The sequence below is a fragment of the Panulirus ornatus genome, chromosome 11 (genome assembly GCF_036320965.1).
Source record: "Panulirus ornatus isolate Po-2019 chromosome 11, ASM3632096v1, whole genome shotgun sequence".
Classification (NCBI taxonomy): Eukaryota; Metazoa; Arthropoda; class Malacostraca; order Decapoda; family Palinuridae; genus Panulirus; species Panulirus ornatus.
In genome coordinates this window covers 17,537,359-17,562,166 of record NC_092234.1, presented here as the reverse complement: position 1 = coordinate 17,562,166, position 24,808 = coordinate 17,537,359, and the positions used below count along the sequence as shown (strand labels likewise).

At 39.2% G+C, this 24,808-nt stretch overlaps 1 protein-coding gene across 2 annotated transcripts in view; it reads right to left on the bottom strand.

The window, feature by feature from the left end:
• The window catches only part of Polr3A (RNA polymerase III subunit A), a 140,187-nt gene that overhangs the window by 53,392 nt on the left and 61,987 nt on the right, over positions 1-24,808 (bottom strand). Inside the window, exons 1-4 of one of the 2 annotated variants that reach the window (XM_071666697.1) lie at positions 21,028-21,281; positions 19,710-19,929; positions 12,483-12,632; positions 11,009-11,255 (exon numbers count right to left, since the gene is read on the bottom strand). In XM_071666697.1, coding sequence (XP_071522798.1) covers positions 11,009-11,255; positions 12,483-12,632; positions 19,710-19,889 — 577 coding nt within the window. In that variant the 5' untranslated portion in view covers positions 19,890-19,929; positions 21,028-21,281. Of the gene's footprint in view, positions 1-11,008; positions 11,256-12,482; positions 12,633-19,709; positions 19,930-21,027; positions 21,282-24,808 lie in introns of those variants that run through there. The other variant, XM_071666698.1, reaches the window with a different exon arrangement.

The following is a 24,808-nucleotide window of genomic DNA, read 5'->3' as shown; positions in this document are numbered from 1 at the left end:
AGGTGAGAACAATGGAAGTAAGGGGAGTGGGGGAGGAATGGGATGTATTTAGGGAATCAGTGATGGATTGTGCAAAGGATGCTTGTGGCATGAGAAGAGTGGGAGGTGGGCTGTTTAGAAAGGGTAGTGAGTGGTGGGATGAAGAAGTAAGAGTATTAGTGAAAGAGAAGAGAGAGGCATTTGGACGATTTTTGCAGGGAAAAAATGCAATTGAGTGGGAGAAGTATAAAAGAAAGAGACAGGAGGTCAAGAGAAAGGTGCAAGAGGTGAAAAAAAGGGCAAATGAGAGTTGGGGTGAAAGACTATCAGTAAATTTTAGGGAGAATAAAAAGATGTTCTGGAAGGAGGTAAATAGGGTGCGTGGGACAAGGGAGCAAGTGGGAACTTCAGTGAAGGGCGTAAATGGGGAGGTGATAACAAGTAGTGGTGATGTGAGAAGGAGATGGAATGAGTATTTTAAAGGTTTGTTGAATGTGTCTGATGACAGAGTAGCAGATATAGGGTGTTTGGGTCGAGGTGGTGTGCAAAGTGAGAGGGTTAGGGAAAATGATTTGGTAAACAGAGAAGAGGTAGTAAAAGCTTTGCGGAAGATGAAAGCCGGCAAGGCAGCAGGTTTGGATGGTATTGCAGTGGAATTTATTAAAAAAGGGGGTGACTGTATTGTTGACTGGTTGGTAAGGTTATTTAATGTATGTATGACTCATGGTGAGGTGCCTGAGGATTGGCGGAATGCGTGCATAGTGCCATTGTACAAAGGCAAAGGGGATAAGAGTGAGTGCTCAAATTACAGAGGTATAAGTTTGTTGAGTATTCCTGGTAAATTATATGGGAGGGTATTGATTGAAAGGGTGAAGGCATGTACAGAGCATCAGATTGGGGAAGAGCAGTGTGGTTTCAGAAGTGGTAGAGGATGTGTGGATCAGGTGTTTGCTTTGAAGAATGTATGTGAGAAATACTTAGAAAAGCAAATGGATTTGTATGTAGCATTTATGGATCTGGAGAAGGCATATGATAGAGTTGATAGAGATGCTCTGTGGAAGGTATTAAGAATATATGGTGTGGGAGGCAAGTTGTTAGAAGCAGTGAAAAGTTTTTATCGAGGATGTAAGGCATGTGTACGTGTAGGAAGAGAGGAAAGTGATTGGTTCTCAGTGAATGTAGGTTTGCGGCAGGGGTGTGTGATGTCTCCATGGTTGTTTAATTTGTTTATGGATGGGGTTGTTAGGGAGGTAAATGCAAGAGTCTTGGAAAGAGGGGCAAGTATGAAGTCTGTTGGGGATGAGAGAGCTTGGGAAGTGAGTCAGTTGTTGTTCGCTGATGATACAGCGCTGGTGGCGGATTCATGTGAGAAACTGCAGAAGCTGGTGACGGAGTTTGGTAAAGTGTGTGGAAGAAGAAAGTTAAGAGTAAATGTGAATAAGAGCAAGGTTATTAGGTACAGTAGGGTTGAGGGTCAAGTCAATTGGGAGGTGAGTTTGAATGGTGAAAAACTGGAGGAAGTGAAGTGTTTTAGATATCTGGGAGTGGATCTGTCAGCGGATGGAACCATGGAAGCGGAAGTGGATCATAGGGTGGGGGAGGGGGCGAAAATTTTGGGAGCCTTGAAAAATGTGTGGAAGTCGAGAACATTATCCCGGAAAGCAAAAATGGGTATGTTTGAAGGAATAGTAGTTCCAACAATGTTGTATGGTTGCGAGGCGTGGGCTATGGATAGAGTTGTGCGCAGGAGGATGGATGTGCTGGAAATGAGATGTTTGAGGACAATGTGTGGTGTGAGGTGGTTTGATCGAGTAAGTAACGTAAGGGTAAGAGAGATGTGTGGAAATAAAAAGAGCGTGGTTGAGAGAGCAGAAGAGGGTGTTTTAAAATGGTTTGGGCACATGGAGAGAATGAGTGAGGAAAGATTGACCAAGAGGATATATGTGTCGGAGGTGGAGGGAACGAGGAGAAGAGGGAGACCAAATTGGAGGTGGAAAGATGGAGTGAAAAAGATTTTGTGTGATCGGGGCCTGAACATGCAGGAGGGTGAAAGGAGGGCAAGGAATAGAGTGAATTGGAGCGATGTGGTATACAGGGGTTGACGTGCTGTCAGTGGATTGAATCAAGGCATGTGAAGCGTCCGGGGTAAACCATGGAAAGCTGTGTAGGTATGTATATTTGTGTGTGTGGACGTGTGTATGTACATGTGTATGGGGGGGGTTGGGGAATTTCTTTCGTCTGTTTCCTTGCGCTACCTCGCAAACGCGGGAAACAGCGACAAAGTATAAAAAAAAAAAAAAAAAAAAAAAGAGAGATTCATATTCGTAATAAGGAAATGTTCATTATTGTCTACCTACTTCCAATAAAATGTCCTCAACAACTCTGTAGGATGGTTTAAGCCATCTCATCCAATACTCAGAACCTCAAACACATCACAACACTGACATCATTTATCCTCCAACCTTACTTCTAATCCCCCCTTTTCCATATTTTTTAAGTCATGTAAGTGCCATCATGGCAAACACAATGGTCAAGGACACTGCCTCACCATACTACATGTCTTATTTTCCCCCATCATTCCTTGAATTCATTAGCACTCTGGAACAGCATCTTAATGAGACTTACAGGTTGCCAATGGCAATGATTACCCTGAGTTACTTGAGTTACAGAGAGAACCATGGTGGGACGTTGCCCTACTACAAGTGTAGACAAATGAAATTTTGTGAGGTTCAAATAACAATAACAAGAAACTATAGCAACTAGACATATATGAAGATGAGGAGTTATCTTCATTATAACTATAATCTTTCTCTTATAACTGTCATTTTCCACCAGTGTACAGTATGACATAATAAGACACACACAATAGGGCATAGGAGAATTAGAGGAAAATTCTTGTTTATTTTGATAATATTAGAGAAAGAAAATCTCCAAAAAGTAAGAGGAAAGTGAAAATGAAGCATGAATTAATGTCATGGAGTATGCTATGGCTAAAAATGGCAGCAATGTGCCAGGTCTTAAGAACCTAAGCATAATGCCACAGTTTAAATGTCTATGATGCACTGGGCTTAAATGTCACTATTTCTTTTGAAAATCAAAATACTTTTAAAAACTACAAGGCACGAGACCACTTTTTGTTGAGAAGGACCATTTCCTGCAACACTGGCAACCATTAAAAGGATTAATATACACTCTTCCTTAATTATCCAGCAATTTTTCCTGAATTTCTCCTTTCATAATGCCCAAGCAACTAATTACCTCTAATTTTTCAAGCTGCTTCATACTTTTCTATACTACTTCATTCTTTCCCAAGTAGCAAAGTAGTGCCAGGATCAGTTGTAGAAATGGTACATATGCCTGCATCCTCTCTCTAGCTGTCAGGTATAATGCAATGAAAACAGAAACTCCTATCCACAGTAAGCCCATTCTGTGATTTCCCCTAACCACTTCATATGCCCAGGATCAGCTCAAAGACAGCAAGTTTTCCCCTGTAAAACACATCAATTCCATGCACACCATCCCATGCACATTTCTTACCCTCCTGCAAATTCAGGTCCCAATAACTCAAAACCTCTGTCAATCCATTCTTGCATTTTCTTGGTCTCCTCCTCCTCCTTGCTAACTTGACATGTATATCCCATTAAAAGTCTCTTCACTCATCCTCTCCCAGTGTCCAAAATATTTCAGCAATCCCTCTTCACTCTCTTAAATATACTCAGCTTACTACGAGACCTCTCTCTTACACTATTATTTCTTGCAAAAGCAACCTTACTCACACAAAATACTATCCTCAAGCAGTTCACGTCCAAAACATCCAGCCTCTTACATTCAACCACTTTTCCAGCATAATATCCAAAACCAAATATACTTTACCAGGTTATTTAATGTATGTATGTATGTATGTATGACTCATGGTGAGGTGCCTGAGGATTGGCGTAATGCGTGCATAGTGCCATTGTACAAAGGCAAAGGGGATAAGAGTGAGGGCTCAAATTACAGAGGTATAAGTTTGTTGAGTATTCCTGGTAAATTATATGGGAGGATATTGATTGAGAGGGTGAAGGCATGTACAGAGCATCAGATTGGGGAAGAGCAGTGTGGTTTCAGAAGTGGTAGAGGATGTGTGGATCAGGTGTTTGCTTTGAAGAATGTATGTGAGAAATACTTAGAAAAGCAAATGGATTTGTATGTAGCATTTATGGATCTGGAGAAGGCATATGATAGAGTTGATAGAGATGCTCTGTGGAAGGTATTAAGAATATATGGTGTGGGAGGCAAGTTGTTAGAAGCAGTGAAAAGTTTTTATCGAGGATTTAAGGCATGTGTACGTGTAGGAAGAGAGGAAAGTGATTGGTTCTCAGTGAATGTAGGTTTGTGGTAGGGGTGTGTGATGTCTCCATGGCTGTTTAATTTGTTTATGGATGGGGTTGTTAGGGAGGTGAATGCAAGCGTTTTGGAAAGAGGGGCAAGTATGAAGTCTGTTGGGGATGAGAGAGCTTGGGAAGTGAGTCAGTTGTTGTTTGCTGATGATACAGCGCTGGTGGCTGATTCATGTGAGAAACTGCAGAAGCTGGTGACTGAGTTTGGTAAAGTGTGTGAAAGAAGAAAGTTAAGAGTAAATGTGAATAAGAGCAAGGTTATTAGGTACAGTAGGGTTGAGGGTCAAGTCAATTGGGAGGTGAGTTTGAATGGAGAAAAACTGGAGGAAGTGAAGTGTTTTAGATATCTGGGAGTGGATCTGGCAGCAGATGGAACCATGGAAGCGGAAGTGGATCATAGGGTGGGGGAGGGGGCGAAAATCCTGGGAGCCTTGAAGAATGTGTGGAAGTCGAGAACATTATCTCGGAAAGCAAAAATGGGTATGTTTGAAGGAATAGTGGTTCCAACAATGTTGTATGGTTGCGAGGCGTGGGCTATGGATAGAGTTGTGCGCAGGAGGATGGATGTGCTGGAAATGAGATGTTTGAGGACAATGTGTGGTGTGAGGTGGTTTGATCGAGTAAGTAACGTAAGGGTAAGAGAGATGTGTGGAAATAAAAAGAGCGTGGTTGAGAGAGCAGAAGAGGGTGTTTTGAAATGGTTTGGGCACATGGAGAGAATGAGTGAGGAAAGATTGACCAAGAGAATATATGTGTCGGAGGTGGAGGGAACGAGGAGAAGAGGGAGACCAAATTGGAGGTGGAAAGATGGAGTGAAAAAGATTTTGTGTGATCGGGGCCTGAACATGCAGGAGGGTGAAAGGAGGGCAAGGAATAGAGTGAATTGGAGCGATGTGGTATACCGGGGTTGACGTGCTGTCAGTGGATTGAATCAAGGCATGTGAAGCGACTGGGGTAAACCATGGAAAGCTGTGTAGGTATGTATATTTGCGTGTGTGGACGTATGTATATACATGTGTATGGGGGTGGGTTGGGCCATTTCTTTCGTCTGTTTCCTTGCGCTACCTCGCAAACGCGGGAGACAGCGACAAAGCAAAAAAAAAAAAAAAAAAATATACTTTACATTTATCTAAAGCAATATACTACTGACAAGTATGGCTTGTGCCAAAATGAATACTCGATACAACTGGTGTACACCTGAACCCCTCTAAAGCCTAACATACAGCACTGTTACTGGGAATGAAATAAGAATGGGGATAATTTTTTTTCAAAATAGGATTACAATAGTTATGGTTCTTAAGCTATTCAAACCTTACATGGTGAGAAACAAAAGTATCAATTTAATTCTTTAGAAGCTAAAGAACAACTGAGTACAGTTCTATGAATAAAGTAAGAATTTTCTTCCAAGTTAAGAGCAATGCAATGTTATAAGTTAAACCTTCCTAATAGTAGCATTCAAATTAAACCAAGTTATGGATATTATGTCAATCAATTCTACAGATGCCTGAAAAAACTATGAAACATTTCAAGGCAAAAGGTTGCAGCTTTTCCAAGTTATGAGTCATTTTCAAACAATTCTAAGTGGTATCATTATCAAACATGTCTATGGCCAAAGTTGGAATATTCTTTATGCTATAAGCCAGGTGAAGTTTTATAAAAACCATAAAAATCAAACTGTTGCTCTAGTTTTGATGCATTATGCATTACAAGAAAAGGGTGGACGTGAGTAAATAAGGCAATTTTATGTTTATTCCTGGTGCACCTCACTAATGCAAAAAATGGCAAATAAGTATAAAAAGAATCAAATTCAAATCATGGGTCCTATGTCGTTCAGTTTTATAGATGCTGAGAAATAACTAAAATTTTCATGGTCAAAGGTGGAATTTTCTTCAATGTCCTGAACTACATTATTTTCTAGGTTCATCCTTCAAGGTTCCAATATAGTCAGTGGCAGGGATATATATATATATATATATATTTTTTTTTTACTTTGTCGCTGTCTCCCGCGTTTGCGAGGTAGCGCAAGGAAACAGACGAAAGAAATGGCCCAACCCCCCCCATACACATGTATATGCATATGTCCACACATGCAAATATACATACTTACACAGCTTTCCATGGTTTACCCCAGACGCTTCACATGCCTTGATTCAATCCACTGACAGCACGTCAGCCCCGGTATACCACATCGCTCCAATTCACTCTATTCCTTGCCCTCCTTTCACCCTCCTGCATGTTCAGGCCCCGATCATACAAAATCTTTTTCACTCCATCTTTCCACCTCCAATTTGGTCTCCCTCTTCTCCTTGTTCCCTCCACCTCCGACACATATATCCTCTTGGTCAATCTTTCCTCACTCATCCTCTCCATGTGCCCAAACCACTTCAAAACACTTATATGTATTTTGCTTTGTCGCTGTCTCCCCCGTTAGCGAGGTAGCGCAAGGAAACAGATGAAAGAATGGCCCAATCCACCCACATACACATTTATATACATAAAAGTCCACACATGTAAATATACATACCTATACATCTCAACGTATACATATATATACACACACAGACGTATACATATATAGACATGTACATAATTCATACTGTCTGCCTTTATTCATTCCCATCGCCACCCTGCCACACATGAAATAACAACCCCCTCCCCCCCTCATGTGCGTGAGGTAGCGCTAGGAAGACCCATTCGTTCACACTCAGTCTCTAGCTGTCATGTAATAATGTAATAATGCATTATTACATGATCAGGGATATGGTGGCTATAAAAGATGGTATGTAAGGGAGGCATGTAAGGACAGGGATAAGTGGAGACTTTTGCTGTGGCCACCCCCTAGATTGTAGTTCTCAGAGGGAACAGGCATCAAGATATAGAAAGATAAATAGATTAAAGTCAAACTGGACTAAAGGGGTCTTTTGGCATTCAATTTTTCAGATGCTGGGAAACAACAGCAAAATGTTTCATGGGTAAAGCTCTAGATGAGATTTATTCATGTTATGAAGTTAGTTAACATTACTAGTTACGCCAATTCATTAGTGGCACAAGCCAAAGCAGCAAAATCCAGACTAAAATTAAGACACTCATGACATTCAATTCTATATCCTTTCATTATATAAATCCAGAACTCCTTTTCTTGGGCTTCTGCAGCTTCAAGGCTGCACTACAGTCAGTAGCAGGAGCATGAGAGACTCCTTTGGAGTTACTCAATAAGGCTGTACTCCTTTTCATCCACTGTCAATGATACACCCTTGCTGAGGAGAACCTTTTACTCACAATATTCATTACTGTCCAGTGAAGGCACAAGACAAGCCAACCACATTTTGGCCAAGGTGATAGCCATAGCAATAGAGTCTCCATAACAAGAGAACTCCAGTGCCAATTCTTAGCCTTTTGTGCCTCACCCTTAACAGGTCACTGGCAGAGGTCAACTCTAGCACAGTGTTTGCAGAGGCTCCTACCTAATGTTTCCACCAACTACATCTACATAATGCTCCTACCTACTACCTAATACTAGGGTCTTACCAGTTATAATAGTAAGATACTTACTGATGGCGATCAATACACACATTTTTTCTCCCATACTATGAAATTTCGATTAATACAGCAGTATCTTGTTTTTTTTTTTTGTTTTTTTTGTCGCTGTTTCCTGCGTTTGCGAGGTAGCGCAAGGAAACAGACGAAAGAAATGGCCCAACCCACCCCCATACACATGTATATACATACGTCCACACACACAAATATACATACCTACACAGCTTTCCATGGTTTACCCCAGACGCTTCACATGCCTTGATTCAATCCACTGACAGCACGTCAACCCCGGTATACCACATCGATCCAATTCACTCTATTCCTTCCCCGCCTTTCACCCTCCTGCATCTTCAGGCCCCGATCACACAAAATCTTTTTCACTCCATCTTTCCACCTCCAATTTGGTCTCCCACTTCTCCTCGTTCCCTCCACCTCCGACACATATATCCTCTTGGTCAATCTTTCCTCACTCATTCTCTCCATGTGCCCAAACCATTTCAAAACACCCTCTTCTGCTCTCTCAACCACACTCTTTTTATTTCCACACATCTCTCTTACCCTTACGTTACTTACTCGATCAAACCACCTCACACCACACATTGTCCTCAAACATCTCATTTCCAGCACATACACCCTCCTCCGCACAACTCTATCCATAGCCCACGCCTCGCAACCATACAGCATTGTTGGAACCACTATTCCTTCAAACATACCCATTTTTGCTTTCCGAGATAATGTTCTTGACTTCCACACATTCTTCAAGGCTCCCAGGATTTTCGCCCCCTCCCCCACCCTATGATCCACTTCCGCTTCCATGGTTCCATCCGCTGCCAGATCCACTCCCAGATATTTAAAACACTTTACTTCCTCCAGTTTTTCTCCATTCAAACTTACCTCCCAATTGACTTGACCCTCAACCCTACTGTACCTAATAACCTTGCTCTTATTCACATTTACTCTTAACTTTCTTCTTTCACACACTTTACCAAACTCAGTCACCAGCTTCTGCAGTTTCTCACATGAATCAGCCACCAGCGCTGTATCATCAGCAAACAACAACTGACTCACTTCCCAAGCTCTCTCATCCACAAGAGACTTCATACTTGCCCCTCTTTCCAAAACTCTTGTGGTAATTTATGAAATTCTTTTTGAAGGTCTAGGTTAGACACATTAGGTAATAGTAGCTGGTGGGAGCATTAAGCATGAGCCTCTGAAAACATTGCCTTAGAGTTGCCCTCTGCCAGTGGCCTGCTAAGGGTGAAGAACTAAAAGCTAGGAAGCAGTAATGTAGTTCACCAGTTATGGACACTTTTGCTGTGGCCATCCCCTCGCTGGAGTTCCGTAAGGGAAAAGGCATCAGAGATATAGATAGATAGATAGACAGATTAGGTCAGAAAACAAATATTGCTAATTTAAGAAATATTCTTAATCTACTTGGTTACAAAGACAAATTATACAAAAACTTAATAGTTTACAAAAAATATCAAATGAATGTCAGCAACAACAAATAGGAAGCTTTGCACATATACATGATGTTATCAAAGACATACACCTCTTCCGAATATATGACTTGAATCATTTTTTTTTTTTTTTTTTTTTTTTTTATACTTTGTCGCTGTCTCCCGCGTTTGCGAGGTAGCGCGAGGAAACAGACGAAAGAAATGGCCCAACCCCCATACACATGTACATACACACGTCCACACACGCAAATATACATACCTACACAGCTTTCCATGGTTTACCCCAGACGCTTCACATGCCTTGATTCAATCCACTGACAGCACGTCAACCCCTGTATACCACATCGCTCCAATTCACTCTATTCCTTGCCCTCCTTTCACCCTCCTGCATGTTCAGGCCCCGATCACACAAAATCTTTTTCACTCCATCTTTCCACCTCCAATTTGGTCTCCCTCTTCTCCTCGTTCCCTCCACCTCCGACACATATATCCTCTTGGTCAATCTTTCCTCACTCATTCTCTCCATGTGCCCAAACCATTTCAAAACACCCTCTTCTGCTCTCTCAACCACGCTCTTTTTATTTCCACACATCTCTCTTACCCTTACGTTACTTACTCGATCAAACCACCTCACACCACACATTGTCCTCAAACATCTCATTTCCAGCACATCCATCCTCCTGCGCACAACTCTATCCATAGCCCACGCCTCGCAACCATACAACATTGTTGGAACCACTATTCCTTCAAACATACCCATTTTTGCTTTCCGAGATAATGTTCTCGACTTCCACACATTTTTCAAGGCTCCCAAAATTTTCGCCCCCTCCCCCACCCTATGATCCACTTCCGCTTCCATGGTTCCATCATAAGTTTCTTAAATGTTTCAATGCATCTACAAATCTAATTACTGGTGGTGAAAGTCCACCTTACATGATACCTGCTGTAACATAACCAAACTATTAGATTACCATACATTATGTATTCTAAGGTCAAGCACCCACAATTGTTTGGCCACCATCAAACAACCTGTAACTGGCTTGTACCATAAGCTTAAAGGTAGGTAGAATGAAGCATACCTTACAATAATTACAATGAGACTTTGCCAAATGGCAGGGCTAGACACAGGGAAATACAGAGCTACAAAGAAAAAGACATGCGAGTTACTTGTCAAGTGCAATGTGTGAGAAGGAGAGACTGTATGTTTGTGGAATGAAAGCCAGTTGCCCATGTGTCGGTGAGGCAGAAAAATAAAACAGCTACCTGGGCCAAAAGGGTGACACTTGATAGCCAATGATGTGCTTGTTCACTGCACAGCCATCACTAACCCTCCCTGATTGGTGGCTGCCTACCACCTACAAGAGAGAAATGGGAAAGAGCACTGATTCTTTGACTGTGAGAGTCTGACTTTGTATGGTACATACATTAAGAAGTTAGGTATGCAGGGCAAACCAAAATATACTGTTGCCTTAAAAATGTAACAAAAGATTAAGAACTGAAAATGATAAAAGAGAGGCCAAAAGAAATCTTTCCTTAATAACATTTCTTCATTTCTGAGATATAAACTCATAAAAAATAAGAACTCCAAGAATGTGCTTAATCAACACAAAGATATAAACATTAAAGATATGCACAAAAACATCAAAAACTCACAAAAATAATCTGTCAGTATAGGATCTCCTTTCTTTACAGTTCTGAACCTTTCATGGACAATCTTCAAAGGTGGAAGTTTCTTGACTATTCCATTCTGTGCACCACAATATGGACATAATGACATTTTCTTGCAGAGTTCATTGATACGTTTGTAGAGGGCTTTCTTCTGAAGATAAGAATTAATTCTTTTTGCCTGTTCACATAAACCTCCTTTGTCTTTTGGCTTCAGCAATACATGTGCACAAGTCTGTAAAAAGACAAATATGATAGCAATCACATAAAGAGATGAAGTATCATTTCTGCATTCAAGCCCATTACTTCCCACTACAAACTCTTACATAAAAAGGCAACACAAATAGTTTCATTAAACTAAGTTCTTTCTTAGGAGGAAACACACTTTCACTGAAAATAAATTCTAAAAATATCAGTTGGTGAATCTCTCAAATCCTCAGAATTAAAGCATATGTATTATCATGAAAATACTTTGCTTTTCAGTGTCTAAAGATTTATATGGATAAAATTATCAGAATAGGAACAACTTTATTTTCAGGAATATGTCATTTCTTCCCTGATAGAGCACGTGTGCTAACATAGCTGAAGCCAAACTTTAAATGAGCAGATGGATAACAGGAAGATTAAGTCACTGTAACTAATTTCACTCATAAACTATTACACAAGTTGCAAATTAAGAAGCATGCCTGGACCTGCAAACCAACTAAAACCTGAATAGGTTTGGTGACAAGACCAAACAGGTGGGCAGTAACTGTAATCTAATTTGTCTGAAGACTTATTAAAAAAAACGCAGCATGGGAGTGAGTAAACGGATCTTCCAAGTCATGTTTCCAAGCCTGCTCCAAAAAAAGTAATCTTTTATCATGAGATACGGAAATTCTAAATCTAAAAAAAATGGACACTATAACAACAATCTGTCATACAACTTACAACAAAATAAGATTTACATAAGTATGTTCAGAGTACAATTAAAAAGGAATATGTATACTGCGTAAGATTAACTTTCTAAAATATCATAATCTAGGAGTATAAAAAAATCAAGATGGTTAATCTTTAACTCATGATGGCTAGCATTTGAAAAAAAAAATAGTTACAAAAAGAATGACTTCATTCTCTACAAGCTAGAAGCTCTTAGCCTCAACTTATGCAAGTGGTAAGTGATGCCCTGTCTTTGTTGATAGGGTGGTAGATGAGGGCTGTTTGGGTTTGGGAGGTGTGCACACAGACAGTCTTTACAAGTAAATTGGTGAAAAGAAAAGGGTGGTTGTAAAAACCTTAACATACGATGTACTATCCTCAACATCTCATTTCCAACACATTCACCTTCTTCCATATGTTCTCATCTAGAGCCCAATCCTTGCATCCATCAACACCATCAGGATGACTGTAGCCTTCAAACATGCCAACCGCAGAGGAGAAAAATGAATTAATCCTACTAAACACATTAAATTTGTGAACTCACTTTGCAGATGTTCTGAAGAATATGGATTGTGTTTTTGAAATAACCCACATGATAGACTGGTCTTGCAAGGTCCAAGTAACCATAGTGACCTATACAGTCTGACAAATTTTTTGCACAAGTTTCACAGGTAACATCTTTCTGACTAGTGCCCTGAAAAATAAAAAACTGAGTTATTTCCACACCATAGTAAAAGTGATATGAAGAACAGTATTCCTTTTTCAATAAACCTTCACTCTCACTAGCAAGCTTTCCTTTACAGTAGGTGAACAAACTTATTAAGAATTACATAAGCTAACTCTTGTGACCCACAATAACAACATTATATCAGTAACTTGCAACATCAACTACTCTGTCAGTCTTTTTGGGTCAAGGTTTAAGTTATATCCTAAGTTACCCTTGTATTTGATGGAGGAAACCTGATGGCCAAATAATTTACTTTGGGAGCTGTGATGGCTGGCCTTGTTCAGGCAAGAACACATATTTTTTTCATGAAAACCTATTTGGATCCAGTTACCTCAACTACAGAGAGTATGTAGCATGTCCTTCAAATCTGTCAACTGCAGAGTCATTTTATACAATTCAAGCTCAATCAAAGAAAGTGAAAAGCTAAGGTGTGTGAAGATCATTTTCATGTTATCTGAATGTAATATATAACTTCTTTTCTTTCTTTCATACTATTCGCCATTTCCCGCATTAGCGAGGTAGCGTTGAGAACAGAGGACTGGGCCCCCGAGGGAACATCCCCACCTGGCCCCCTTCTCTATTCCCTCTTTTGGAAAAAAAAAAAAAAGCGAGAGGGGAGGATTTCCAGCCTCCCGCTCCCTCCCCTTTTAGCCGCCTTCTACGACACGCAGGGAATACGCGGGAAGTATTCTTTCTCCCCTATCCCCTATCTGTTATCATTAATTCCACTCCTTATCTCTTATCATATGGAGTTGTTCAGGTACATTTAACCTTTTAGTTCATTCATACACATCCCAGTTTTAAAGTCAAACATGATCTTTCAGAGTGACATACACATTTCTTATTTTTTCATCTGCATGAGGCTTTCATTCACTACTCTGCAATGAACTTTTACATATGTCTCCTAAACTACCATTTTTCCTGCATCATGATTCTATCATGCTGTTCTTCTCTTTCAACATATTTTTCTCTTCTTTCCACATCCTATTTTTTCTCTATCACTTTATCCATATGTAATGTCATTATGTGCTTCAGATTTTATTTCAATAAATAATTTACTTTAAAATCCCAGAATACATCATATTCATCATCATGAATAAGATTTTGGAGTCTACATATCTCTTTGAAACCATTAATTAAAGTCCCTATTCCTACACTTCTAAAGACCCTTGTGGCTAGATCTAAATGTTCATTTTTTTCAAATACCTTCCATATCACTTCACCCTTTTACAGTGCTGTACAGTTTTATCAACATCATTAAGTTATCATTAAACTTCTTAGGAGAATTGTCTTACACTTTACTTCTGTGACCTGTATATTTTCATCCTCATTGCTTTTTCACTTAAATGTTTATTCTCTGACCAAACCAGGGACAGCAATTTGCCATCAAATTACTCTCTCTCATTGTAAAATCCATCATAGTAACTCAATGAATTTGTATCATGCATATTAGTGCTTATATTCCTTTTCACCAAATTTCAATTGTTTAAGTGACCAACTTTTTTCAGTCTGACAAATGGTATATCATGGATGCATACCAAGCAGTCCAGCCTAAACTAGGCTGCTGAACTCTGACAACTACCTACAGTGTCTTCCAACAAATGCCTTTGGCAGATTAGCATATCACAGGCCAATGAGCCTGAAACCTGAACATCATCTAACCATAATATAAGCATTTATACTGACATAACAGTAAACCAGCAATAGCATTTTCCTTTAATCTCAAACCAGTGGTGTAGAACTATTCATCATGATTTCCAAAGACCTCATATCCAAAATACATATTCCAGAAAATTACTGCTGCCAAAATTTCAATCATTTGCCTGCATGCTTTGTGTAAATTATAGAGTATTCCTTTTCATACTCTACATGCATTTCATATGAACAAGCACTTGTTGTGCTTATCTAGCCCCCCTCCCCCCAAAATATCCAAAATGAGCTCAAAAAATTCCAAACGGCACAAAACAAAGCTCAAGAACCAAAATGGGATGACCCTTCCAATCCCTACCATCCCCTCAAAATCCGTCCTTTCCCAATAAGAAACAAGAAATACACTCACTCTTCTGTTAACTATAAAACCAAATTTCCCTCCTCCAACCATTCCTACCACAACCAAATACATTCACATACAAAAAAAACAAAAAAACACTAAACAGTTCTCTTTCTCTCTCCCCTACCATCATTCTTAAGACAATCCCTAGCCAAGATATACCCTCCAAATTTATACCCAGAAAAATGTCTGGCATCCCATTACACCTCAGGTTTGGCCACCACCCATCACTACATGCATACTAAAATAAAAGACCCCAAATAAGACCCTATATATATAACTATGAAACAATAAAAAAACTCTACGACAAGGATTCCAAAGCTTTATTGACACCATACTTTCTTGTGCTGTTTCCTGCTCAGTGCAATCCTTGACTTTTACAAACATATTCCTAAGTGCCTAACATACCTACTGAAACCATACTTATATGGGTTGTCTCTTCCCACTCTCGATCAAATTCAAAGCCATACTTTTTAGGTATAAAGAGACATCTTAAGTCACTAGCAAATATAAACAGCATCAGAAAAAAATTATGCTGGGTCACTTACTTGTATAACACAGAGCAAGAAGGTAAGGCCCAGTCCCTCCTAACTGTGTTTGCTCACTACTTTGTGTAACAATGCTGTGCAGCCATGCTAACTCAGCCAAGCAAATTTATTATTATCTCTGGGGTACTAATGATGGTGATTTTGATTTCATGGATGCTGAATGTGATTTTGATCATAACAGCAAAGTGATCTTGACTATGAGAGAAAGGAAATAACAAAAGCAGTCATTTAAGTGCATGGCTTCTGTCACAGTGCTGTGAACAACAAAATTGTGAATAATATAAATATCCAAAAATTATATAAATAAATCATAATGAATAAGTGATATATCAGAAAATTACATAAATAAGCCACAAGTAAATACCCTTAATTTGCAGTGAAACACTTTATGTGATCATTTATCTATTATTCACTGGGTATTATGTTCTAAAGTCTTCAAAAAGGGCAAGTGTGTTATCATTATAAAATGAAAACAAATACATGTGTGAGTTCTGTAAACCATGGGTGTTGGAGGTCAAGGACCAAGGTGCTGCCATAATCTGTCATGTCAGCAGCAATAAAACATTCAGCACATCATCATCAAGCATATGAACTTTTAGTGTATGTTCAGCATCAAATATAATATGTTTGCTTGATTTTTTTTTCTTTATTTCTTTTATCATTATCATACTTAATTGCTGTTTCCCGTGTCAGCGAGGTAGCACCAGAAAACACAAAAAATGCCCCATTCACTCATAAACACACATATATATACACAAACGACCATACATGCACATACACATTACAATATATACACATATACATACATATACACATGCAGAGACATATACATATATACACATGTACATATTCATACTTGCTTACCTTCATCCAATCCTAGCACCACCCCGTCCACAGGAAACAGCATCACTACCCCCTACTTCAGCACTGTAGTGCCACGAAAACACAAAAAAGGCCACATTCATTCACACTCAGTCTCTAGCTGTCATGCGTAATGCACCGAAACCACAGCTCCCTATCCACATCCAAGCCCCACAGACCTTTCGATGGTTTATCCCAGACATTTCACATGCCTTGGTTCAGTCCAATCACAGCATGTCGACCAAGGTATACCACATCGTTCCAATTCACTCTATTCCTTGCATGCCCCTCACCCTCCTGTATGTTCAGGCCCTGGTAGCTCTGAATCTTTTTCACTCCATCCTTCCACCTCCAATTTGGTCTCCTGTTTCTCCTTGTTCCCTCCACCTATGACACATATATCCTCTTTGTCAATCTTTCTTCACTCCTTCTCTTCATATGTCCAAACCTTTCAACACACCCTCTCCTGCTCTCTTAACCACACTCTTATTTTTTTTCTTTATTTATTTTTCTATTTATAATACTTGGCACTGTCTCCCATGTTAGCAAGGCAGTGCAAAGAAACAGACGAAAGAATGGCCTAACCCACCCACATACACATACACTCAACATTTCTGATTAACTGATGACCAAAATATTTTTGCATATTCTGATACAACCTCATACAAGGGACCCCCAACATTTTTAGGGTTTAGTAGTTTAAGGGTTAAGGAAGATAAGATCAAGAGTGTGATGTGTCATACACTGTGAGTGTGAAACTCATGTGTAAACTAACACATCTACATGCTATTTTACTCTCAAATGCAATAAAGATTACCTTGCTTACTTAGGCATATAAATATAGTTTTTTCTAGTGCTAAAAATATCAGAAAACTGGAAAACTGGATATAACATACCACTAAGTCCAGTTTGCACTGAATTCCTAATATAAAATATTTTTTGCACTAATATCATAGACAAGGTACACATAAGTAACAACATGCACTTATTTTGAAATCAGGTCACATGAAAGGGGGGCCTAAAGAACAAAACTTGCAATATTATCTTTTATATATTAAACAGTGCAAAAGCAAGCTATAAGTCCTTAATATCTAAAATTATTGAAAGAAACCAAGAGAAGGCAGGCCAAAACAAGTGCACAAAATCACTTGATTTATTTTCTTTACCTATGGGTGTATGTTTTCAATGAAAAGAGCACACACTTTAGTTCAAAATGACATACGAAATATGATTACAGTAATTAGACAATGTACAAAACTTAAGTAAGCTGTTTAATGACAAAAGCAGTCCCAAATTCTATAAGCACTTTGATAATACTGTATGGTGTTATAGTAGGCTAAACCAAAACTTTGCAACATTAATAAAGATGTTAAAATCTATTTTTGATTTAATATCAGCCTGAAAATCTTCCATTATAGGAGCATAAGAGCCACACTTTGTCACGTCAACCTTGAAACAAAATTGCTTAAATTCATAGGTCTAAGTAAACAGCTTTGGGAATGTAAAGTAACAATAACGATTGTACTACTACCCTGACTTAGCCAAATGTCAAATTCCACACCATTATTTTCCTTTGTCACACCATCACTTTCCATGCTCAAAGACTTGTGCAATGTCATGAACTTTATGTGACTTTCCTTTGCCACATCATTACTTTCCTCCCTCAAAGACTTGTGCAATGTCATGAACTCTATGTGATCCTTCATGATGTGGCTTCCAACTCAATTGGAGGTAACAACACCCGGTTTGAGAACCCCAGATCTAATGCATATCAGTTACATAATCATACAACATTTGAAGAGTAACTTCACCACAGTTATCTAAATTTCTAAAGCAAACTTTCCATTGGTAAACTTTTAAATGTTTTCTCATTTTCTTCTACATACTTACAGAATAACTTTCACATAACAGTGCTAAATGATATCATATACTGTTTTCTCTACGTATTTTTTCTGCACAGCTCTCTTCACTAGATTATGAGCAAACTCTTGAACCAATAATTATCTGCATACTGAGAAAAATACAAGAAAATGAGTGGTAGAAATGGAAGTGCTATATAGCATGTACATAATAGTGATCGCTTCCAGTCTAAAACATTCAATTCATACTTGGTGAATGATGTGGAAAATCATATTTTTCACATTTTCTTTATACAGTTCTCTTTATTAGGTTTTAACCTCATGCAAGAACTAATTATCATTAAGTTATTCAAAAAATTATGGAGAGTGGCCAGCAGATGGAAGAGCTAGTAATCCCATGGAAAGAAACACGTTGGAGGCACCATCAGATACCCTCTGGTGATGAGTGAGAGAAATGTATGGCCCTAACTGCCAGAATTGGGTACTACATGCTCACCTGATGGTCCTTATGAATGTGACTGTTTTACATGCTAATCTTTTCTCATACTTGATCACCATTTTCTGTGTCAGCAAAGTAGTGCCAAGAGTAAATGAAGAAAGGGCGTATCTGTTCACATCCACTCTTAAGCTGTAATGTGTAATGCATTGACACCACAGCTCCCTATCCACAACAAAGCCACACAGCCCTTTCTATGGTTTACCTCAGCCACTTCATACGCTCTAGTTCAGACCAATGACAATACATTCACCCCAGTATACCACAGCATTCCAATTCATTCTATCCCATGCATGCCTTTCACCCCCCAACCTTTACATGTTCAGGCTCTGATCACTCAAATTCTTTTTCCCTCCATCCTTAAAGTGATGAGGATCATTATGGTAGTCATGATTTATGAAAAGCAAACAATACAATCCTGAATAATTGTAACAACTGTGTACCTGGAGGTGATCTGGGGTATCCGCTACGATACCATGAGGACTTTATCATGCATATGGCAATTTAAAAATGAGATCAGTTAGAACTGTGAGAAAGGCTGACTACTGAAAATAAGCATTTTCAAACATAAAAAGTGCATGATAGATTGTGCTTCTGATCTCTTATAGTCAACAAATTAATATGTTAATGACTTCACCATTAAAGGATCATAATGCAATACATTTTGTGTCAATTCTGTAAAAAATGCTAAAAACACTTGGTGTCACTTTATCAAATGCCAAAAGAAAGAAAATATCAAGTTTTCTGATGCAATGATGTATATTACACAACAGCACTGTCAACTAAAGAGTAGCACAAAGTGATTCCAGAGGCTGTATGTGCTTGATTCACCCTAAAGAAGTGGAAATGAATGATGACAGACATAGGATAAACATTTAAAAACTCTTAACATATGCAAAATGAAGAAATGAGATAACGTTAAAAATTACAACCACATTGAAAGAAACTATCCTTATGTGTTTTGGTTCCATTATCTTAATTCTACTGCATGAATAACCAATGTTTTACATTCAAGTGTTGTTCAACACTGTATCTCAAATAGGAAATTCATGTACAAACATTAAGTCCGAATTTCCCAGAACAAGTTGCTCATTCAACATCCAATTACAATAATTCTGATCACTATAATGCAATCACTACTCTTAAATTACTGAGGAAATTTATTACATTTCGAGGCATACTACTCTTGGAACACCAAAAGCAAAGAAAACATTACTGATTGTTACTCACCATGCGACGGTCAAGAACGCCATGAGCAGCAGGCTGTCGGGAGCCTGCTGTAGAATTGTAGAGTTCTGAAGACACAACATGAGCATGGCTCAGTTGTTGCATGTCCTGTGCTGAGAGTACCCCAAACTGGATATCCAAGATATTACGGACAACATCTGTCTCACGGTACTGTTCCTTCATCTTGGATATGAATCAGTGACTTAAAATGGCCATGAAATACCTGCAAGAAAATGTCAAAGTAATCTGGGACACAAGACAATATAACCTTGACACTAGAACTGTCATCACTGAAATGTTACAATATTAACTCATTCACTGCTCTATACATTATATAACATTTCATTGGCTCCCACCATCATTTAAAATCCAAAGTGATGTTTGCTTTTACCAATTATCCATAGATATCACAATTGGCCTGTGGTTACAGTTAGAAAAAGTATCGTCTCAATACCCTAAAGATCATCACAGAGACTGCACATACAGTACATCATCTTAGTGTGATCCCACATGTACCCTGGTCACCATTTTCATATATTTAGAATACAAGAAGCAATTCATTTTGGTTAAAGTAATTTGTTTATTTATTCATAGTTCCAAATGTGAAAACGTAAATACATAATAATTATGTATACTGTAAGATATATATGAAATAAAAAAATGTAGCCAACACTGATGCTGGTTTTAAATGCCAATACCAATATCAATACCTTCGAAAAATAAAAAAAACATATGTAGAAATTTGAGTATTAGTATCATGTAGATTATTTCAAATAAGCTAAAAATATCCTCCTGCAATCCACAGGACAGTCAATTTTCTACTGTCCTCACACTTCCTGCGAGGACATTAGAAAATGATATTGGGACATGATAGGAGTCACTCCCGTTCATTTACTATTTACTAGAACTGGATGAAAGCATCATAAAAGCATTCCTTCCACTCTGAGCTTTTTGTTTCCTGTTATTTCAAAGCCCTTTCAACTTTCCAAGAATTATAAACAGATGGAGCTGCTGCACTACACCTAATATCCAACACTCAACACAGAATAAGAAATCCATTGGCACCAAATTTCTCAAAATGCATCATGTAGAAAAAGGGCTTCCTTACTGTTTAACTGTACCAGTAATGTTATCATTTTTATTAATGGCAATATCATGCAACACAAGGACCCCTTTGTAGGAAAAAAAAATCATGGCGCTATAACTCATGACCGAAGGGCTAATTTCCTTGAATCACCACTAAACACAATGGTCCTATATTCTTTTTCATCATGTTGCCTTTTCATATCGTAGGACATTATTACATTCATCTTTATCTCACCTTATGCCCAGTTGGGGCTCCCAAGTGCCTGACTCCCAGCACTTTATGACATCCTGCTTAACCACTGTTCTTTCACTCTCTGGCATGTAACCAGGGCTTCATAATACACCTGGTGGTCCTAGCGTCTCTGTAGATGCCAGTCTCTCGCCCAGTTCAGTGATAATGGTCTACTCAGGCATGGTAGGGCGGTCGCACACACACGTATACGACCATAAGCCAGACCAGAGCGGCACCTTAACCTGTGGTCGTCGTCCACATGTTTTGGTGGAGCACTACCGCACTAAACACATTTTATTCATTGAAAAAAAAAAATAATTTTCACGATCTTTACTCTCAATTGTTTTACTCAATTTGGGTCGTTTGTGCATAATTTAATGCGATTTTATATCAACTGTATCGAAATGGGATGATGCAATTGACGGTGTATATTTATAATGAAAGTTGTAACACTGACGGTTCTGTCAGTCACTCACAAGTCAATGTATAAATATAGGCTTCTCCAGCGGGGTACACGAGTTGCAAAAGTAGTTGTGTTGATCGTGTAGGCTCTAGAACAATCAGTGTGTGTTCAACGTTAATCTCTGGATGAAAAGTTAACTATCAGAGGGTTTCTGTTGCTTACTGGGAGAGTCTTGATGGTACAGGAACGTGTGTATATTGGTGCTGTCACTTAGTACAAGAATTCCAAGTACTACACAGTACGTGTAGCGACCTTTGATGTTTATGTTACATTTCTTACTGGAGTCTCGGCCAATGGCCTTGGATGATGTCGAGAACAACAGACTGTAAGTAAAGCTCGTCAGTGACCGTGATCCGAGAACAGCTGAAGGAATTCTGTAAAAGGAAACCTTCACACTGTAAACGTTTTGCAGATGTCAGGGTAACTGATGTAGCTGATGCTGTAAAAGAGGTGGCCGTGGTGAGCATGTGTACCAGTCAACTGTGCTGTGGTTCATTTGACCTCAAGTACATTGCAAGCATTGTATAGTTCCCTGCTTTACTTATGGTATGGGATCGTTTCCGTTATTATGGTGTTGTGGACCTTCAAAATGTTGCAAAAGAATGAAACCTCAAGCTATTGTGTGGCCATCTTCCAGATTCATTCAAAAAGCGCATAGCTGAATTCTTCATGCAGGATGCAACTCCCCAAGACACTGCCAAACTAGTCACTGATTGGTTTAAGGACTGTGCAGTGAAGTTTTTCAGTGACTGGCCCAGGAAGTCACCAGATTTAAATCTAATAGAAAACTAAAGAGGACATCCCTGGGGATAGGGGAGAAAGAATACTTCTCACGTATTCCCTGCGTGTCGTAGAAGGCGACTAAAAGGGAAGGGAGCGGGGTGCAGGAAATCCTCCCCTCTCGTTTTTTTTTTTTTTTTTTTCCCAAAAGAAGGGACAGAGAGGGGCCAGGTGAGGATATTCCCTCAAAGGTTCAGTCCTCTGTTCTTAACGCAACCTCGCTAATGCGGGAGATGGCGAATAGTATGAAAGATATATATATATATATATATATATATATATATATATATATATATATATATATATATATATATATATATATATATATTCTTTTATAGATTGCCAAATTACCATCTACATTACTTTTGTGAGAAGCTGAGACAGTTAGGAGTTTTGTTAAGTATGATAAATGAATGTTTTTAATTGTTTATATAGTATGTATGTACATATATGCAAATGGCATTCAAAAACTAGAAACTAAAAACCCAACCAGAGACATCTGATGAAATCTGAAATCTGAACACTTCTTGGTCGCAAGAATTTAGACTGGAGACTTTCTACCTTTATGACATAAGAAGGATAATTTCCTATTTTAACATAGTTATTGTTTTGTGCTATAGTTATGTAAGATTCTTTTACAGGAGACTGAAAAATTTCTCCCCTATCCCTGGGGATAGGGGAGAAAGAATACTTCCCACGCATTCTTCACGTGTCGTAGAACGCGACTAAAGGGGACGGGAGCGGGGGGCTGGAAACCCTCCCCCCCTTGTATTTTAACTTTCTAGAATGGGAAACAGAAGGAGTCACGCGGGGAGTGCTCATCCTCCTCGAAGGCTCAGATTGGGGTGTCTAAATGTGTGTGAATGTAACCAAGATGAGAAAAAAAGGAGAGATAGGTAGTATGTTTGAGGAAAGGAACCTGGATGTTTTGGCTCTGAGTGAAACGAAGCTCAAGGGTAAAGGGGAAGAGTGGTTTGGAAATGTCTTGGGAGTAAAGTCAGGGGTTAGTGAGAGGACAAGAGCAAGGGAAGGAGTAGCACTACTCCTGAAACAGGAGTGGTGGGAGTATGTGATGGAGTGTAAGAAAGTAAACTCTAGATTGATATGGGTAAAACTGAAAGTGGATGGAGAGAGATTATTGGTGCATATGCACCTGGGCATGAGAAGAAAGATCATGAGAGGCAAGTGTTTTGGGAGCAGCTGAGTGAGTGTGTTAGTAGTTTTGATGCACGAGACCGGTTATAGTGATGGGTGATTTGAATGCAAAGGTGAGCAATGTGGCAGGTGAGGGAGTAATTGGCGTGCATGGGGTGTTCAGTGTTGTAAATGGAAATGGTGAAGAGCTTGTAGATTTATGTGCTGAAAAAGGACTGGTGATTGGGAATACTTGGTTTAAAAAGCGAGATATACATAAGTATACGTATGTAAGTAGGAGAGATGGCCAGAGAGTATTATTGGATTACGTGTTAATTGATAGGCGCGCGAAAGAGAGACTTTTGGATGTTAATGTGCTGAGAGGTGCAACTAGAGGGATGTCTGATCATTATCTTGTGGACGTGAAGGTGAAGATTTCTAGAGGTTTTCAGAAAAGAAGAGAGAATGTTGGGGTGAAAAGAGTGGTGAGAGTAAGTGAGCTTGGGAAGGAGACTTGTGTGAGGAAGTACCACGAGAGACTGAGTACAGAATGGAAAAAGGTGAGAACAATGGAGGTAAGAGGAGTGGGGGAGGAATGGGATGTATTTAGGGAAGCAGTGATGGCTTGCGCAAAAGATGCTTGTGGCATGAGAAACGTGGGAGGTGGGCAGATTAGAAAGAGTAGTGAGTGGTGGGATGAAGAAGTAAGACTATTAGTGAAAGAGAAGAGAGAGGCATTTGGACGATTTTTGCAGGGAAATAATGCAAATGACTGGGAGATGTATAAAAGAAAGAGGCAGGAGGTCAAGAGAAAGGTGCAAGAGTGAAAAAGAGGGCAAATGAGAGTTGAGGTGAGATGTTTTGGAAGGAGGTAAATAAAATGCGTAAGACGAGGGAACAAAAGGGAACTTCAGTGAAGGGGCTAATGGGGAGGCGATAACAAGTAGTGGTAATGTGAGGAGATGGAGTGAGTATTTTGAAGGTTTGTTGAATGTGTTTGATGATAGAGTGGCAGATATAGGGTGTTTTGGTCGAGGTGGTGTGCAAAGTGAGAGGGTTAGGGAAAATGATTTGGTAAACAGAGAAGAGGTAGTGGGAGCTTTGCGGAAGATGAAAGCCGGCAAGGCAGCGGGTTTGGATGGTATTGCAGTGGAATTTATTAAAAAAGGGGGTGACTGTATTGTTGACTGGTTGGTAAGGTTATTCAATGTATGTATGACTCATAGTGAGGTGCCTGAGGATTGGCGGAATGCTTGCATAGTGCCATTGTACAAAGGCAAAGGGGATAAAAGTGAGTGCTCAAATTACAGAGGTATAAGTTTGTTGAGTATTCCTGGGAAATTATATGGGAGGGTATTGATTGAGAGGGTGAAGGCATATACAGAGCATCAGATTGGGGAAGAGCAG